We start from the raw sequence: 20632 nt of genomic DNA, 5'->3' as shown, positions 1-20632 counted from the left end.
TAATGATGTAAGCCACCTTCGGTCCTTTTTAAGGAGAAACGAAGGATAACAAGTAAATAAATAAATAATATTAGGAAAAGGTTTCAATCACCAAGGGCTAGGGAAGGGAAGGTGAGGCTGCTGCCTTCTTCCCCAGCACCAAGCTATTTCTTCACTAAGGGTGTTTCAGGGGGTTCTGTATGTGCATTCCAACACATGGGTTTCCAGCTGTAGTCTGAAACAGTACAACCCAAACAAAAATTTACTGACACAATTACTTTTTAGGCCATAGTTTGCAGGAATTCCTGTAACTACAACAGTTGGGGAAAGTGTTGCCACAAAAATAGATGATTAGGCTCCTGATAGACTAACTTGTGTATACGCACATGCATTTAACCTCACCGCTGAGTATGGTCAAACCAGGAAGCATAGCATTCCAGTTGTACAGTATAGGAATTCCCCCTCCTTGACCATCAAAGTTGCTTTTTGCCCACCAGCTCGGCTGTGCTTAACTACTAGGAGGAAACACAAGCAACCTTGAAGGGGCCTAAAATCAAAAGACCACCTGGCACTTCCCATTTTTTCCTTGATACAGATCTTCCAAAATATTCTACAATAAGGAGGGAACATAGTGATTCTAGCTAGGTTTCTATTCATGTTCTAAATAATATTTTTCACTTTCTACTGTGCCGCAAGTCATTCTTGTTCTATAAGACTTCATTTAAAAAGTAGATTTTATTGCAACAGCCTGTGTGCAAACAATGCAGTTTTAAAGATTTTAAGTTAAATGATATCCACAAAGAGTAAAAAAATAATAATAATAAACAGCTATGCCATTGTACAATAGAATTCATTACAGGGTGGGTTTCATTCAGACAGAGCCAGCTCAACCAGACACCCGTAAAGGCTTTGGCAAGTCCCACAGAGCATGCCAATGGGAGGGTGAGGAGCAGAAGAGCATGAAAGGTCCTCCATGCATTGAATTGCAGAGAAGGGCTAGTAATCTGTTATGCCACCACTCTTCAAAGCCATGCATCTTTTCTCCCAGTAGTGAACTATATCCTTGCTGGTCTCCTGCGCTGTGCTGGTATTTAAGGTAGGAAGCTGTTGATCCCCCTTTTTATATCTATTATTTGCATTAAAAAGGAGCTAAAGCCTTTTAAAGCTGTTTGCAACTTTCTGGACTGTTCAGTTTAATGGAGAGATTTCACATTACCTCTGAGGATGGCAGGTATCATAGCCAGCAGGAGAAACTCCAAACTTTGAAATGGCAGAGACCACTCTTTTTTATCTTTTAGACAGCAAAAATATTGCCAGTTTTTCCCCCAGTCATTTGAGTCAGTTATTTTTGACTTTCAACACAAGAGCCCCTCATATTACAAAAATTTTCTATCGAACCGCTTTATGTACACACTACAGATTCCAGCTCAGTAGAGTCAAAAAGTTAATCACTGGACACACTTCAGCCCAAAGAAATGTTTGATTCGTTGTGGACACAGGTTAAGAAAAGGTCACTATGTGCCCCAGGCCCTCGCCTCCCAGTTAGGCAACCCTCCACGTTTTCTAGCCCAGTCATTTCTCATCCAGACGGCAGTAGAGGTACATCGCCACAACCATGGCTGCAATCTGTGGAGGGAGACAAAGAGGGCAAGAAACTTAGTATCCTTTACATCTGCAGTGCAAAATATGAAGGAAGAGAAAGGAGCCTAAATGTTCTCAACAATTCTTGGGTCCTTAAGCAGCCAGCCCTCTGTCAATAAAACTTTCAGTGCCTATTGCTCTTGCTGCTATTTTCTCAACCAAGAAAAGACATCAAGATGGTCCGAATTATACTCATTTGGTGTTCAAAGAATCAGCAAAGATATACAGGACTAGTTACCAAGATCACCGTCTGATAAAATATCTTGTAACCCTCAGTTTTCAAAGTTGTAGCCATGTTAGTTTGTGCAAGCGTTTCAATAAGAAACACAAAGCAAAGCAAGGGGGGGGGAGATTTATGGCGCCTTAAACTCTGACCGCTATATTTCATTGTATGTTTTCAACTCAGACAGATGAGTCAGAATGCAAAAACTACATGGTTAAACATTCATGCAAGGCTCTAAGATAAACGGACAGTAGTGTCTGGTTGCATTTCATACCTAGTAGTAATTCAATGGTATTCGGTTCTTTTGAGGCTTGGTTCTGTAATCAGCAACAATGACTAAAGGAAACAACATAGGAACATGTGATAATGTAGAGAATGATAGGTTTTTACCTTTGAGCTTTGTTCTGAAAAGGTGGGTCTGGTTAATTGGGAAGGAAATTAGCAATAGATAGCAACATAATTCTTACATTTGTTAATGGCTTAAATAATATTGGTTAATATTTGATCCATTGAAAACAGCTGAGATAAAATATACACATGCTAGAAACCCATCTCAATGGATTAAATATGAGCCAAGGTTTCTTAAGCCATTATCAAATATAATAATTATGTTCTTATGAACTGTTATTTTCCTTTCCAACTACATAAACCTACCTTTACAGAAAAATTGTTCCTCTTCTGTTTCCTTTAATCATTGCTTTAATCATTCACAGAAGCAAGCTTCAAAAAAAAAAAAAACTGAATACCAAACAGGGATCTTAAGTCATTACTAGGTGCAAAATTCAACCAAACACCACAGTCACTTTATCTTAGAGCTTTGTATGAATGTTTTACCATGTTGTCTCTGTATTTTAACTCTTAAAGTCAGATGAAGTGCACATATTCCATGAAAGCTTACATTAAAATCCAGCAGTCTTTAAGGTGCCACAACATCTCTCTTTTTTCTTTTAATACTGAATACAGGTTAGTTTTAATAAAAAGTAGACTCTCTTTCTCATAATCATTAGGCCACAACAGTAAAATAGAAGCAGAATAGATGAGTTTTCAAAGAGTTCAGAAAGTTTCAGCAGCATACAGTACCTCCAATGCACAAATCCCAGCAGCTACTCCACCCACTACACCGGCGTTCCTCCGTATTTCAGACAGTAATTGAGGAAAGCAGCCCTAGAGTGTGTTGTGGTTTTTTTGTAAAGAAAAAAAAAAGAAAAAAGTGAGTCATTTCCACAGAGTCTCCAATTGAACAAGAAATGAACAAGAGAAATAGATAACCGTCCTCATGAAATTCTGCCATGATCCTGCTGGCCCAACCTGGTTTCCACAAATTAAAACAGAAATCTAGCCATCTGGCAAACTAGGAATGTAGGTACTGAAGCATTTTTGACATGCAAAAACTGTGGATGTTTTGGGTGCCAGCAAGGGCCAGCAGCATCTCTGTTGGTAGCAGAAGATGGCAAAACAAGCTAAAGAGGCCCATTGTCCCCCAAACCATCCAAATGACACCTTGCCCTGGAGAGGCACAGGGGGAATAGGGACCATCCTGTCTGTCCTGAATGAGAACAGCCCCCAGTTGCTTCCACAAACTGGAGATACCAATCAACTGTAAAAATTGTAGCTGAATGAATTAAGCAGAGAGCCTCTACAGAGGACATCAACCCAGAAAGAAGCCAAGAGGCACAAGCCTATTATTACAGTACTTGTTTCAAACATCTATATCCTACTGTTGTTCAGAATCCTCAGGACAATTAATACAGTCCATTCTGGGCCAGTGATACAGTTTCTTGACCAGAGCAGCCATTATTTTTGTAAGGTCATGAGACTTGTATAGTTGTTCCCCTCAACCCTAATATTTAGTTGTCCACACTCAAAATCTCATATGAATATAATCAGGGGAGAGGTCCAGATATGTCGACCAGACCAGATGGGCAGGATATAAATCAAATAAATAAATAAATAAATAAAATGTTTTAATTGGCCTGGAATCCTCCAATGGCTCTCTAAAGCTGAAGGATTCAATTGGATCATCTCAAACTATACCCAGCTTTCTTTCCACTGTGAAAAGCACAGTCCATAAAGCTGTTTTAGAACAAAACTACATGCTCTTGGGGAAAAACACCATATAATCTGCAACAGCTCCACAATATTAAGACCTACACTGATTCAAAATGGTGCCGCATCTTGTTCTTTCCTGCTCCAGATTTTACAGATCCATGGCGCTTTCAGGAGTTACCGGACTGCCCCCTTTTTCCTGCCAATCATTTGCCCACTCCTTTCCCACCTCCTCCATTTGCCACACCCTCACTTTCCCTCAACTGCAATCATATCTTTGATTTTTTTTCCCCTCCTTCACTTCACTCCTCTGTTCACACATGCAGATGTGCAATTTTTTTAAAAAAATACTGTAATTAAAATCACATATCTGAAGCTGTGCATAAAAACTTTCAAGAAAAAAATAAGAAATGGGATTGTGGGGCATTCCTGTCATGTGACACGGAGCCCAGCCACCAACATGCCCATGGCAACAATGTGCACACCCATCCACACAGGATTAAAAGAGAGAGAAAAAAAAGTGGTGCAACCTGAGCACGTATTAAAAAGTCATCTTGCACCTGTTTACAGCTAACCCACAGCAGATACTTTTTCTCTGGATTATTGCAAAGATAGAGTTCCACCCTGGACTAATTGGGAAAGAACAACATCTACATTTCAGAAGCAGCAATATCCCTGTGGTGGTGAGGAATACCTTCCCCAATATGAAAGCAGAGTGCAAGAATCAGCCAGGTTATTCCACAGAAAACTATGCTTCTTCACACTCTTCCCCCTAAATAGATAGTAGCGGGTGGGGGGGGGCACTGCTTTATCTTCTTACCGGTACATTGCTTTTTTCAGCAACAGTTGCACTGCAGGGATCACTGCTGTTGCAGCAGAATGGTGGATACATGCCTGAATGATGGGTCGTGTAATAGGAATCATTGAAGTCTGTGTAATTTGATAGACCGCAGCATTTCAGCTGAAGAAGAAAATATTAAGAATACAGAAGATGTAGCATTTGTTTCACTACAGAGTTTCATCTTACAGTCCTCAATGAAAACAGCACTCCAATGTTCTACCACAGATGCTTTTTCTATGAGGCAGATCAGAGTTACTCAGCAACTTACAGAACATCCCGTGCAATATTACTGACACTTTTCATTCAGAACATCTCAGGTTCAGTCCCTAGCATTTCCCTGTAGGGCTGTAAGTCCCCATGACCTAATCCCTGAAAAGTCCCTCCAATCAATATTGTCAATAGAAGAACCCATTGTGTGATTTAGGGAGCTGCCCTTCAAGTTCCTAACTATTATCCACTGGGGGGGGGGGCGGAAACCCTTTCCTTTAAAAAAACATCACCACAAATGTATCAAGGTAAGGGCTGCTTGTATTAAGTACAGATAATGGGGTGTTGTTTCTTCTGGATACATCCCAATACAGGAAAGAACAGAAGGGCATCTGTCTGCCTTCCCATGAGAAGCCATGAGAGCAGGAACAACCCATAAGATCTCTCCCAATAACAGGTCAAATTTGTCTCTTGCAATGTTTTCTAACCCCAAACTAGCTTTTTAATGATTTCCCACTCCCTCCAGGAAACAGCATGGGGAATGAGAGCCATAGTGCTTGCTTTCTGCCTTTGCTAAATAGGGCTGATGAGCAAGGTTGGTTACTTTAGGGAGAACGAACACCATGCCACACAATACAATAGGCTTTAATGCCTGGTTTTTAAAAACAGAGAAAAGCAACCCTGCATTTTACCTTCTACGGCTACCCATTCCTTCATTATGTTATTACAATTTTGCTGTTCTACCACAATCAGGCAAAGACTTTTCTCTTTGGACAAGCTTTTCCATAGTGACAGGCAGTCTGAGATACAGTTTTCAAACTAGATTGTTGTTCTCTGTTGTTTTTAAATGTGCTTTTAGTATTGATTCTATTTATTTTTCTAATATGATACTTGTTTAGTTCTTTTTAAAATATTGATATATTTACTGTTTTCAGCTTTTAAATATTGTCCTTTTGATGTTTTAAGCCCCCTTGGGTCCTTTTAAGGAGAAAGGTAGGGCAAAAATATTTTAAATAAATAAGTAAACAAACAAACTGTCAGGCCAGATCATCAAGCTAACGATGAGGGTTTATGGTAAGTCACAGATAGGGTCTCCTGGCTTATCAGATAAGTGAAAAACTATCATGACCAGGCATGCGGAATCTCTTCCAGCCTCTTTAAGAGCTGGATTGACTTTCTGAGAGGTTGTCAGGGATGAGTGGGTGAGGGTCAAAATACTAGTATAATTTAACTTAAAGATTTTGTTGTCTATAACTAAGTCTTAAGAGAGGTATTTCAACTGATTTGAGTGAGGAAAACCTCATAGAACAGCTGAGGAACAATCAAACAATGGTGTCATTGGGAAATATGTAGCCTATCTGGAGAAGAATAATTTCCATTTGGAATTAAAGCCTTTGGAAACAGGCTTCTTGGACAACCCAGTTTACTCTTGGAAGTTGTGAGTAGTTCCCATTCTCCATGGATTTCAGCAAGATCTATCCTCCTGAAATGTTAAATTCATGATAAATTCCCCAATTCCCTCAGGAGTCCTAGTAGTAGACACTGGTTAGTTTCATCTTTTTAAGGCCTGCAGTAATTCGACATCTCATTTAGCCCTCCAAGTTGTTTTTCCAGCTTTGCCAATCAGAACTATGCAGACTGTAATAAAAGGCATAAATGTAACTGTGCCATCACCCCTGTTGATATTGCTTAGGCCACTAGGGATCTAGACCAAAATGGCTATTTGATTATAGTTTGACTTCTACAGAAAACCTGTCTATATTGCTTTATTATGTTGCATACCCCTAATATGCTCTACTGGCCAACTTACATCCTTCATTGTGGTATCCCATACAGTAGTAACATCAGAAGTCTTGTTATACTGAGTTTTCAGTAGCTGTACCACAGTTCCTTGCAAAATAATCTCTGCCTGGAAGGAAAGAGCATAAGTAGTGTTATCAGAACCAACTGGAAAGTTGATAACTGAAGATTCAATACTATATTATTATTTTCACTGCCTCTATTCTGCCTCTCCCCATGCCGTGAGGAGGAGGAAGAGGTGCCGCCATCCACCATGCGGCAAGGGAGCAGCCCAGGTAGGTGGGACTCATCAGCCATGGAAGGCAGCCCATCTAGGAGAAGGAAAACTCCAATTTCAAACCTCCACTGCGTTGTGGCTATATCCACTGATGGAAAAGCCTTCAGGAGTTAACGTCAAGGCAAAATCCGGAGCCGGAGTCCCGGAGGCAGTTCCTGTAGTTCTGTCAACTCCTGCGACGTCGCTGGAACCAGTTATATTGGCTCTTGCCTTTCCATTGGACTATTCCAGTGATGTAGAGAGGGGGGATTTGCTGCTTGGGTAACAGCCTATCTTCCATATTATTTTACCCAGGCTTCGGGCTCTGGAAAGGACACTCCAGCTTCGCATACAGCATCAAAGCCTCCATACAGAGCACGTTACCATTGTCTCTCAAAATTGAAGGATGCCTATGACCATTCTGTTGGAATCTTCTCCCCTCCCCTCCCCAACCCTTCACTCCATCCTGCAAATGCTCTGCTGATAGAAACCATCAGGAGGTTTGGAAGCTTCACAATTCTGTTTGTATTATTGTCATGCTTAGAAACATAATAACTTTCCACTCACACATGTGATCCTTTTGATAAAATGAGGCCCACCAAAAATACAAAAATGGAGTAGGGGCATGATAAAAAATGGTTGCTTTGTGATATTTCGTTTGTTCTTCAGGCACAAGGTTTAAACGGGGGGGGGGGCGGGGAGAGAGAGATGTATACACAAAATGCTCTACTATTGTGGCAAATTCAGGCTCTCCTGTGCTCTCATGGATAGCCACTCCCTTTGTCAAGAACACACAGCAATTGTAACATGGCATTTACTGCAACAATCAGGAAGTTAAAAAGGCCACCTTTATGGTGACAAATGAGGCTGAAGAGCAAACATAAAATAGCTGCCACTTTTCTTTTGTCCCAATCTAATAAACCTTTTGATTGGATGTTGGCAGCAGCAACGAAGAATTTGACCCTTACACAGGTTATATATAATTCTTTAAGAAAATGTAACCAGTTCCATCATATAAATGGAAGCATGTCCTATACTTCATAGCAAAGAGGGAATAATATGTATCTCAGATGCATAGCACATTGTTATACACCTTTACAGTGAATTCAGCAAAAACAAACAAACAAATCCTATTTTACATCTTCAGATGCTCTGAACTCAAATTCATCTCTCACAAAGAGGCTTATTTTGAATAGTCCAGCCAGCGTGGGAGAAAACATGGCAGAAGGAACAAAAGAAGGGAGAGGAGATTATTCAGCTGTTAGCCAGATTCTGCTACCCTCCATTTTGTACATGAATATGGCCATACAGTCATGTCTAGTTCAGCGTTTAGGTGTGGGTCAGAACTAGGCCACATGGTAAAGTCAAAACATTTATTTCCAAAAACGTAGTACTTTAGGCAGAAATTTAAACTACCCTCTACCTTCTAATGGATAAACTATTTTTTTCTCCCAACCTCTAGCTCCACAGCCAGATACCTAAACCACTGAGCTATTCAGCAGTTCTTGGTTTGTAGATGAAGAAATTCCTTTTACAAGGATATATATCTTGATCTATACTTGTAGAGATTCTCTACTGTATAGATTTCTTCCTAATAAAAGTACATTGTTCTAATGAAATAAAAATAATTCAAAATATTACAAAGTCAGTTTATGTCAGTGGTAGAAGTCTGTTGATCAGAGGCAGAGAACTGTTGTCTTAATATCTGCTTTGAGAATCTTAGACAACTATACCAAATGCCTCCAGCAAGGTCAGCCCAAGGCATTTTGCTGTCTGAGGCGAAGTACAATTGGCACCTCTCCTTCCACACCCAGAGGCTATGTGAAAATAGAAGTTGAATCTTATTTCACCTCTAGCAACAGAGACCAAGGGACTGGCTTAGAGGGGGCAGGAAGGCTGCATGGCACACAAAAATATGTCCACATGCCACTGCTCTGTGCCCTCCCTTCCCCATATCTGCTACCAGATGCAGCTATAGTAAGGCCAGCTCTGCCTCTAAATAGCCAGTAGTTGAAACTTCTCCTGCCAAAGACAGCTATTTTAAGGGTGCTTATAGACTGAGAGTTCCTTGTGTTACCAATCAAAGTACATTTTGCCTCCTTACATTTTTTTTTAATAATAAGGTTGAAAAGGGATTAGGTGAAGGAGAAATATGGGAGAGTCTCAGTTCCATGAAGGAGGCAGGGTGGCTGCACAATAGATGTCTCCCTTGGAAGCAGCTTAGGCAACCTCTCCCAAGTGCATCCCTTCTACTCCATGTTACTTACAAGTGATGTGTAGACCAAGGCCACCACAGCAGCAGCCACTTCAATGATGAAAATGATCAGGACAATTGAGAAGAACTAGGAAGAGAGCGAGAGAGAAAGAGGACAGTGTCAGATTGCTCACTCTGCAAAGCATCAATGCAAAACTAAGGCAAACACTACAGTACTTGTTTATACTTGGGTCAAGTATAATCTGCAACTATGCTTCCGACTTTGGCAGAAAAGCTGGTTGCAAGACTAACTATCAGCCTTCATCAAGTTGCAAGTAAGAAGAAGGGGGAGTGGCAACATCGTATTCTAGCAGTGATTTTCCATAAGCCCAGCAGCCAAGGATTTCCTTATCTCATGGGTCATGGCACAGTCCGAACTGTTTCATAGGAAAGAATCAAGCTTTTTTTTTTTCAGTTCTGCTTTCCCTGACGTCTTGTTCTTACCTGAATTACTAGATCTTTCAGCACACCACGAAGACATTTTCATCTCACACCATAAGCTTAAATAAAATCTATTTACTCATTCCTTAGTGAATTAATACAAACCTGTTTCTTCTTGGCAGCTAGAAGAAAGAAGGGAGATTGAGAGACAGAGCGCAACTTCTAATATCTGAGCAGAGCAGGCGGGGACAAACAGCCATAGCTGCAGCCACACAATTTTAAAGCAAGCAGGAAAGTTGTAGCTTTCATTGCTAGTAAGTCACCAAAATGGGACGCAAGATGAGCATTTATCAGGAATACTTGAAAGTATTTGTCTTCATCCCACAGCAGCCTAGCTTCCTTATACCTGGCTCAGGATGAAGGAATTACAGTGTGACAGATATATATTTATGGTGTCAGACTAGGACTACATAGCAAAAATGAAAAGAAAACTAAACAAGTGTTGTGGCATAATGGAGTCTAACTGATTTAGTTCAGTGTGTACTGTCACAGATTATGACCTGGTTCTTCAAAAAGAGGGAGCACAATTGCTACTATAGCAAGACTGTGTAGATGCACTCAGAGAGATGAAAACAGCTTCATATTTGAGTTTTACCATGATCAGAAGGCACTTGCTCTCTTTTTGAGCTCCACAGCATCCCAGGAAGCCCAACACAAACAGGACAGCTCCGATGGCAATGAGAAGGTAGCCCACATTGACAAACTGCATGACGCTGGTGGACAAAGGGCCAAATATGTTCAGGAAGGAGCCACTGTCAACAGAGACCCAGATTCCAATGCCCAGCAATACTCCTCCACCAATCTAGAAGAGAACAGAGAACAATTATTTCTAGTATTGGGAACAAAGATCCATACTAAGTACACTTTAACTCAGGCCTGCCTAATGTGTGACCCATCCAGTGGTACACAAACCAGTATGATCCACATTGTGCATTGTGCCAGGCAGGCACTTCATAGTTTCCCTTCCTGCCTGGCTTTTTGTAGTTCTGGGGAAGCAAGAGGAAGCCTTGAAGCATCTCTCACAAAGGAGGGAGATTCCTTTCCCAAAACAATCACCATGTATTTCAATATTCCATGACTGACAATGAGATCAAATGCTTGCCTGTATCCCTCATGCATTCAAGGATAAAAAGCAGCTGTAGATCAGGAATTTTAGTTTAGTGAAAAGGTACTGACAAAATGTTCCTCTTGCCCCAGCATTCTAGTATTCCATGAGGACATGCGTGCTGTAAACATATTTCTCCTAAAACTGAGGCCTAAATCCAGTCCGAAATACAGCAGATCCACTGAATCAGTAGCCTTTACACAAATGTTGATTTACCATTCAACTGTTGATTCAACAGGTCTACTCTAATTGGGACTAGCAACTGCATTTAGTTCAGAACAACCTTGATTCTTGATTATTTCTAATTGCATCTTCTTATTTCTAATGAACAGCAAGGCCAAATTACAGGTATTTCTTTGTCTTTATGCCAAGTGTTTCCCGGTTTCTAGAATTCAAACAGATACATTTTATCTCAAGGATCCAGCAAAAGAGGACATAACAAACAAAATAAAACACATCCTTTGGTTTTGCCTACACCAGGAATCTACACACACCTGTCTGTTCCTGTAGACAAAATGCAAAAGCTACAACATCATTTCCATACATCATGCAAATTTATGATACTTGCAAAGAAAGAGAGAGATCCACTGCATCAGTGAATCGGGATGAAGCCCAACTGTGCAGATACACAGAAGGGACTGTTATTTACTAGGAAAAGCAAGTAAAGCCATCCTCTTAACAATCATCAAATGTTGCAACAGTGTTCTCGTAAACTGAGCCTCATGTGGTGGACTCACACATTTTATGTTTCAATTTCATTTTCTGAGTCCAGAAGGGCTGGTTAATTGCTATTTTTCACACAATAAAGAAATAATGTTCAGTACAGATTATTTTATTCAGGCTCAAACCTTTCACACTGAATAGAAATTGTACTGTCATGCCTACAGTCATATATACAACCACAAGACACTCCAAAGAGCGTTTTGATCTACTTGATATCAGTTACAGGTATCTTTTTCATTCCAGTGACAGATTATCTGATTTTTCTTGTAGCTGTTTTCCAGTAACAGCTCTTCAATAGTTAGATCTATTGCTCTGCACTCCTGCCTACGTAGATTATTCCCATTTCTAATTCAACATCCTCTTACGAAGAACTACATTTCTCTCAGGGACACACACATATACAAAATAAGTCTTCCAGATGGAAAAAATGGATATCTGCTCTCTAAGTCTCTAATAAACAATTTTGGTTCTATCACAGTTGTTGCTTTTAATTAGGAAAGAAAGCTAACCTATTCCAACAATACCAATGAGCCAGGGTAGTTCTTGGGAGATGAGGATACAAGATGGAAAACTCTTGTGCTGGAAAACTCTCATTCAAATAAGTGCTATCTTTCAGGACATGGTAGGTGCCACAGGTATGTTATTACAAAATTGAATTGAAAACTAGATTCATTTAAATAAGACATTATTCCGGAAGGTCAGAATAATAATCCCTGACCACACCTTTGTGTTCAGTCATTGAACCTGCTAAAAACTGGGAGTAAGCAAGAGAAGATGATGGTGTAATGTTAGATATACCACCTCTGAAACCTTTAACTTGCCAGTGTCAAGAACAGAATGTTGAAATAAAAGGGTTGCACTTTTAGACCTGCAATGGAGCATTATTTTAGACTTTAACAGTGACCATTTGCCTGAAAATAAATCTCTACGAATTGAGTTTATTTTTAGTAGATGTTATGAGTTTCTAAGCAGCTGTTCAGAAAACTAAGTTTCAAAAAAATACAGGTTCTCATATGTACACAAGGTATACTTTATCATACATTCTTCTACTGCACATTAAGAGCAATAGGAGCAGCAGGAAAATGACAGAGTACTAAAACTAGAAGGACATGATTTAAACCTAGGAAGGCATGCTTTCCTATGGTATCAAAAAAAGCAAAGGACAATAAACAATGTAAGAACCATCTGATCAGGAAAGCTTTGAACTGGGTATGGACTAAGATCCAGGAAGAAAATTACTAGAAAGTTCCTGAATGGGTCTCACCAATGGAAACTTTCTCACAACCAACATTAATGGAAAAGAAGAAACTCTTGAAATATAGAGATTTGTTAAAAGAGTACTTAAGTATGAAATCGAGGAAACAATTAGAAGAACAAGGTATAAGATTTGATTGGTGGACAAAAACACAAATACTGTAGATTCCAGGTACACAAGAGGGTAAATAGAGATAAAACAATAGGCTTTTGTTAGGAACAGACATCATTAGATAAGGTACTTCTGAATGTGAAGGAAAAACTGATCAAAATGTTGTATAATTATTTACTAGAATTGAAAACACAATATGAAATAATTAAAGAATGTATGATAAAATGGGCCCAAAATGTGGGCCACAGTATTAACTTGAAGTCATGGTCACAAATATGGGGAAACAATATTAAGTTAACAAAAACAGTTAATTATAAAGGAAATATATATAAGATGTTCTACAGATGGCATATGACATCTAAAAAGTATCAAAAATATATCAGAATACCTCTAACAAATGTTAGAAATGCAAATTAAAAGAAGGTAGTTTTTATCATATGTGGTGGACTTGTCGGGAAGTTAAAAGCTTTTGGAAACTAGTACATGAGATTTTACCAAAAAATGTAATTTTGTACCATTCCATATGAACCTAAACTATTTTGTTGAATATTATATCAGACTAGATAGATAGATAGATAGATAGATAGATAGATAGATAGATAGATAGATAGATAGATAGAGAGAGAGAGAGAGAGAGAGAGAGAGAGAGAGAGAGAGAGAGATTTGACCATACATGTAACTACAGCAGCAAGAATTTTATATGCCAAATACTGGGAAAAAGAGGAGACACCAATAGTCCAGGAGTTAACAGAATTTTTTTTAGAAGCTTCAGAGATGGATATTTTAACTGAAGTATTAAAACACAAATAAATTGTAGAGGCTAGAAAAAAAATGGAACCTTTGTATAATTGGATGAGAGACGAGAATATGAATGGGTTAAGATTATAAGAAAACATAAGATATAATAGTAGATCTTAAAGGTTTAGAAAAAAATTGGCAAGATTAGTGTGGAGTAAGCTTAGCAAGAAAGCATACAGGCAAAAGTAATAATGATATATACTGTTCTCTACCACATTCTGTATTGTTTTTATTTACCCCAGTACCTTGTTCCAAACCCCCTTCCCTATGTTCTTCCCTGACCCAATGGAAAATGAATATTTAAAAGAAGAATAAGAAGCATAGGAGCAGCAGCATCTTTTGCCACTGACCATCCTAATGTATGATTTCCATCACTTTGATATTCACTGTGAATGTCACAGCTTTTGTCAAACTTCCCTTCTTCTGTTGACAACAAAGATGAACTGCTCTCCTAAGGTCACTTGGAATTCATCTGTTTTGGACACCAGTTCTTTGAAGAACATGGGATTTTGTTTTGCTTTGCCTTTGGGGGGGCAGGGAAGGACATTATAGCTATTTTTGGCAGCTGCTGATCTCATCTTATGAGAGCAAAGGCTCACTGCCTTTCCATCATTAAGAAATCAACTCTTTTTTGACACAAACTCTTTGAACAAAAAAAAAAACACATGACACAAAAAGAGAACACAATGTTTCCCAAGAAATTTTCACATTCCTACCATGATGTAGGCATTTATTCAAGTTGTAAAAATGAGAAATGGAACTGTAACATTATGATGTTGTGAAACATCAGCCGTGTTCTCATCATAAGGTACTTATGTACCTTAGTACAAAACTAAACGTATTCCAAAGTGGCATGTGCAAAAGGCGTTGATGTTTTGTTTGATTTTTCTTTTTACCACCTTGTATGTTGCCTGTAGTTAGTTTGGCTGGGAGGGATCCACCACTAACTAATTGTTCCTTCCCTGCTTCTGAATTCAAAGAGAGCCCAATGCTATTATAAGACATTATTTGGATTGGGAAGTCTTGGTGCTTCTGATGGATTACCAGTTCTTGTGAGGAATTGGAAGAATGAAGTCATAAGAAAGAAACAGGAGAAGGGGAGCTGTATGGAAACAAATAGTATGGATTTATTTTTGTTTTCCATCTTGAACGATTATTTATTTTATTTTTGGATGCTGATATTATTTTAATTGTTTTTGTTGTGTTTGATGTATGCCGCCCAGAGTAGTCGAAATGACTAGATGGGCGGAATAGAAATGTAATTAATAATTATTATTATTAATTACAATAACAACAACAATAACAAAACATGTGGAAGAGGCACTGAGCTGCAGGGTGTGGAGCAGTTCCCATTGGAAACATACTCACAGGGAAATGTCACTCCAAAAGAGTGACCCACAAACAGCACAAAACAACATGATACAAGGGCCCACATGAGCTGACTGTGCACCAGTGAAAACTGGAGCAATACAATTATAGGCCCCTTCCAACACCATTATTTTAGGATTCAATTATTCTAATTTCGGCCCTGCACCATGCGGACACTGGGGTGCACTACTGGTATCTTGGATGCAAGGAAAGTAGAACAAATGACCAGTGTCACTGGGAAAAGTATTGGTGTCATGGGTTCAAAGACAGGTCAATGTAAAAGAGCTCAGAGAAAAGTCCTGATAACAGTACAAGTGCTTATAAATGTCCCAAAAGCTGTTTACCAGAAGCTACCGAGAGTTTCAACTCAGACTCACTTTTATTTTAAAACATGAACAATGCTCACGGTATCATGCAGAAAGCATTCCTAACAGGGTCAGAGCAATTATCCTTGACCACAGGTGCTAGCTTTGTTTGCCTTCAAATAAAACTGCGGGGGGGGGGAGTGCTACAGCACACATTTAAGTACAGGTGCCAAGCTGGAGACATGAGCGTCTATTGGGGTGGGGGTGGGGAACATGAGCCCTATTCTCAGCTTTCTTCCTTCAACTTTTTTTTAAGTAAGCCTCAAGCCCTTGAAGAAGTTCAACTATGAGCCCATTTGTTTTGTGAAAACGTAACCAGTTTCTACTATGGCGTTTTTAGACAATGCAAGTTATCATGGCAACGCCTAACACACCCATTATATAGAGGGAGAATTTGCAGCATTATTTGAAAGCTTTTCCATGACCTTTATGAGAGAGAACAGGTTGTTCGTCCTGGTTGAAAAGCTGTCTCTGGCCCATATAAAACTATTCAGAAATCCAGGATTTTAGTATATTTTGGGTAGACACGGTCTTTACTGCCCTAACAGAAAGGAACAACAGAGACAATAATTTATCTAATTTTTTTTCACCAAGGCTTTATTTTGTAAAAATGTGTTCTCATCCTAAGTTTTATAAACATTTTAAATAATGACCTTGGTAGTGGATATAGAAACCATCACCACTACACTTATATTGAAGAGACTTGGGCTGTGGTTGAACAAGCGATTGTCCTGGACTTGTAAATTATTTTACTACTGATATCTCTATTTTGCTGATGTGATTAGCATATGGCAACCCTGCTGTCTTTAGTACTCCTGTTGTTACCTGTTCTCCATACATATATATTTTTTAAAAAAATCACAAGGGAAGAAGGCTCCACAATTGCCTGCAGAAGCAGTACACTTAATTAAGGTGAAGGGAGGTAGGCAATCATTGAAAAGTCAGGCTGCAGATCGAAAGACAATGTCCAGCAAATAGGTTTATTCCCTGAGAAACAATGTAATGGAATGTGTCTCCAAGCAATAAAGTTTGCTTGTGCACAGAAGGAAAACACATAGGCAAATAGTACTAACAGGGACAATGCAAACAGAACTGTCCAGTGCAGAATTTTCTTTTACTTACAGTACCCTCCAAAATTCCTGGTGACGGAAATGACAAGAGCGTATCCAGTGGCAAAGGGAAGATTCAAGTCATTCCCACAGCACACACCCCTTTTCCCTCAAAAGACTGATTAACAGTCTGTTGCATATTAAGTCATGGCTACCTTTCCTCCCCAGCCACCATTTTGGAAATGACTCTATATAAAGAGTCAATGTGATGTAAAGGTAAGAATATTGAACTAGGAAGATCTAAATTCTACTTTTTGTACTGTCTCAGCCTGGCCTACCCTATAGGGTTGTTGTGGGGATAAAAGGTTGAGAACAGGGAAGAACAAAAAAACCAGCAGGAAGAACAGAGTTCAGATTTCTCTAGTGCACAGAGTACAAAGAGGATGAGATGAGGCAAAGACTAAACATTCCCTAACACAATAAAAGATTTCCCTTCAAGCATTTGCTCCTTCATGGTGTGTGTGCATGTGTGTGCGTGTGCGTGCGTCCCCGAATATCTGAATCAAAGTGAGCCACAAGCGAAGGGGTGGGGGAGCACTCGCGCTGGTGCTGGCGGGCACGTGCACGCTCCCCCGCCGCATCACACATGCACCCAAGAGCACACCCGCGCAAGCGTGGGGGGGGGGTGCCCTGCCTTCCTCAGAGGCTCAGCCGGTCCACAGTCCCAAAAACGTTGGGGACCGCTGCCATAAGGTACTAAAAAGGAGTACTAAAGACACTGCAACATTAGCACACGATTATATCCCTTTCCTTTTACTTTTCCTGTCTGTCTTCAGTCAATAATCTTCCTCCAGGAAACTGAAATCCATTTTAAAAATTCAAGTTCATTCCAATAGAACTTGAAAATCCCTAAGCTTAGGAATGCTGACTGTGAATCATGCTAACATGACATTGCAAATTTCTATATCTACCCGAACGCATGTTCACATGTTTTAAGTGTATGTAGCTTACAGAGTTTAGGATCAACCTTTCTCACATATTTAGACTTCAACACCCCTGGTCAAGGATGGTCAAGGATGACAGATAAGAGGACAAAATATCCAGAGGGCACTGAGTTGGGGAATAAGGCTAGATTTTCAACAGCTTCCTTGATAGTGTTCTGACTTTGCCACCCTCAGCATAAGTTCAACAGCCATACCAGGCACTTTCTTCAACTAGATAGCCAGAGTGCTTTAACAAATGATGTACAACCTATTAGCAGATTTTTTTTTTCCCATTCAGGATATATTTTTTGAGAAAGAGTTCACTCAAGCTCTTATACAAGATATCCTTGAATGTATCAAAACGGATGAATCAACATAGTATGTAGCTGTCCTGGTTACTGAAACGTTAGCAGAGCAAGCATGAAACCAAACGCAATACCACAGAAACCAAAAAACCCACTCAGCCAGTCCAAGGGGAACATAAATACATTTTAATGAGTACTTTGCTTGCATCACAATTGCTTACAATTTAAACAACGGCATTTTGTGGGCCTGGCCTGCCTTTGCATGAAGACACACCCAGAGTCATGCTTAATAAATTCAACAGAATCTTGTGACACTCCTTCTATTTGTTTCACAGGTGTGGCAGCTCCAGAAAGCAACTGAATCACAGAAAAAGGTCTCTGTAGGGTCACATATTGACCAAAATTCTATTGCACAACTGTGTGTATGCACGTTAAGATAGCATATGTGGTAACTTCACTACAGGGTTGAAATGCTATCCCCAAAGTATTTCCACTGGTACGTTGTACAATTGGTCATACTAGGTGTGCACAACTGATTGCACAATTCACTAGTACAATTCTTTGTTGTCGGGCTTAACACATGGCACATTTACACTGGCATAATTTTATATTACATCAGCACAAACATCCTACTGGCCACTGTGTTTTCCAATAAATATATTAATCTCTCGTAGACATATAATGTTTCTAGTTAATTTTTTTTTGTAATCTTCTAGTAGTGTTAACAGTTTGTAAGAATTCAGTCAGAAAAAATTATTGTAACACAAAGTGGATTGCTAAATAAACACATATCTTATCATAAATATGCATTCCATTAATACACTGTATGTATATAGTTAACACCATGCTAAGAATCATACTAAACTTACTTTCCATTTATAAGAGCCATTCAATCTGTCCTTGAATTTGGACAATCCTAGGTATGTTTACCTATAAAGAAGTATGCTTGGCATTGCAGCCTACATTTCATTCTATCTCATCTTGACTGAACATTCAGATCCAAGCTCTTCAGCAGAGTCACATTATCTCCAAAAAAAGAGCTTAACATGGACTATGTTCCACACTCAGCCATACATTTGCAAGGACAACATTTACCTCATTCGCTCATCAACACAGAAATAAGGTAAGTACTTACCACTATGGTCAAGTTAAACAAGACCATCATGACCTTCAAAAAAGTGAAGCAACTCATCTTGGTATCTGTAAAGAATGTAAGGAGATTGTTTTAAAAAGGCCACTCAAGATACTTTAGACAGCTATACACAACTCACATTCTAGACTTGGAGCAACAAGTTCAAGTTTATGGCCTGGTCTATTAGAGGCTTACTAGTAAGGATTATTATAAAATGTTGTAACTTCATTTCTAATAAGCCTGCTTTGGATTGCACCCTGAGGTTCTTGGGCAAGATTCCTATCACTTGTAATGTTGCATCGGAGAGAGGAAACAAGATATGCGCTTAAGGAAGCAGCTATACAAATCATCCTGAAACAAAGTGGTTCCCCTAACAAAAATTCAAATTATTTTCTGCCTTCAACCAAGTATTTTTTTTACATGATTGATGTTTTAAGGAACACCCTACTCCATATTATATACAGTTAGAGAGACATTTTACTTTTTTATAAAAGAAAAAAAGGAGGTTGTCGCCTTCATCCATTTCTGTGTCTTCTATTCCACAGTAGGGTTCAACAGTCACGGTCCCAATAGTTTCAAGAGTAAGGAACAGCTGAAAGCCACTACTAGCAACAGCTTTTTAGACAGTAAAATATGGAGCCCCAAGACCCTCATCACCACTTGATAGTCATCATCACCAGTACTTGTTATTCCAGATCAACATAAACAGCCTGGAACCTTAATGTACATTATTGTGAAACATTACAGCTGAAATGCGAATAGTAACTGTGTGCTGTCAAGTCAATTCTGATGAATGATGAGCCTTCTCGGGGGTTTCTAGGTATGAAGAGCTTGGAAGTGGATTACTGATCCCACCTTTGGGTGGCACTTTGGGGACTATACAGCTTGCCCACCACTGCTCGGTGGCAAGGAATATAACTCCATTAGCCACACAAACACCATCTAATATGGGAGGCACCGTGGAATTTAAACTGCTGCTGCTTGGCTTCACAGACAGGTGCTTGAAACCCTTAGCAATACAGTTTACAGATCAAAAGTGGTATAGAAATACTGAAGGGTAACATAAAAATAATTAAAACCCTTTATAGGGTCTGTCCCCTTCCCCCGAAAATGTCAATGAAAAAGAACAGGGTAGCTACCATTCACAAACAAGTTTTCCTATTTTAAATAAAAAGACATGAAACAACTTAGTGCCTGAACACTTAGAAAACAAACATTTAAAGCCTAGTTATAAGGTATCTGATAGAATGAGCTATAATCCATAAAATCTCATATTATAATATATTTCTTAAGTCTTTAAGGTGTATTAGGACTCTGTTGTTTAAATTCTATATCAGCCCCCTTCCTTAATGAAGGAAGAATTTTGACAGATGAGTACCCCACTTTGTCAACGTAAAAGACTCACCTTAATAGGGAACAGACTACTCCAGAAACAACCTGAATAGTTCTTACAATGTTTCCAGTTTGCAGGCGGTCTGCTTCTTAAGTAAACCAAAGCTGATGTCCTTATAGCCTATAAGAAGCATCCTCTGTTCAGACCAATCAAATCTCTTTTAGGGCATAGCCACACCTCACCAACCTAATTTCAATAAGGGAGAAAAACTATAGGAACTATAAACTTCTTTTCTTTATTCTTTACTGCTCTCTACTGGATACAGGTGAATCTTCATTCACAAAAAAGGTATCACTTCCTGCATTTAATTCTGAGCAGCACATGAAAGTAACTCTTTACAATGCCTGCTAGTCATGT

General features: G+C 39.2%; 1 protein-coding gene across 1 annotated transcript; it reads right to left on the bottom strand.

Moving 5' to 3' along the window:
* Positions 1-1364: 1364 nt before the first annotated feature.
* TSPAN1 (tetraspanin 1) lies at positions 1365-20379 on the bottom strand. The gene is made up of 8 exons (XM_020783374.3): positions 20288-20379; positions 18886-18950; positions 10284-10490; positions 9261-9335; positions 6748-6846; positions 4710-4850; positions 2924-3007; positions 1365-1605 (listed from the first exon to the last, which is right to left on the bottom strand). Exons 2-8 carry the CDS (start codon positions 18940-18942, stop codon positions 1552-1554), a joined length of 717 nt encoding a protein of 238 aa, XP_020639033.3. The 5' UTR covers positions 18943-18950; positions 20288-20379; the 3' UTR covers positions 1365-1551.
* Positions 20380-20632: the final 253 nt, after the last annotated feature.

The sequence above is a fragment of the Pogona vitticeps genome, chromosome 4, assembly GCF_051106095.1.
Source record: "Pogona vitticeps strain Pit_001003342236 chromosome 4, PviZW2.1, whole genome shotgun sequence".
Lineage (NCBI taxonomy): Eukaryota > Metazoa > Chordata > Lepidosauria > Squamata > Agamidae > Pogona > Pogona vitticeps.
This window is presented reverse-complemented; position numbering and strand designations above follow the sequence as displayed.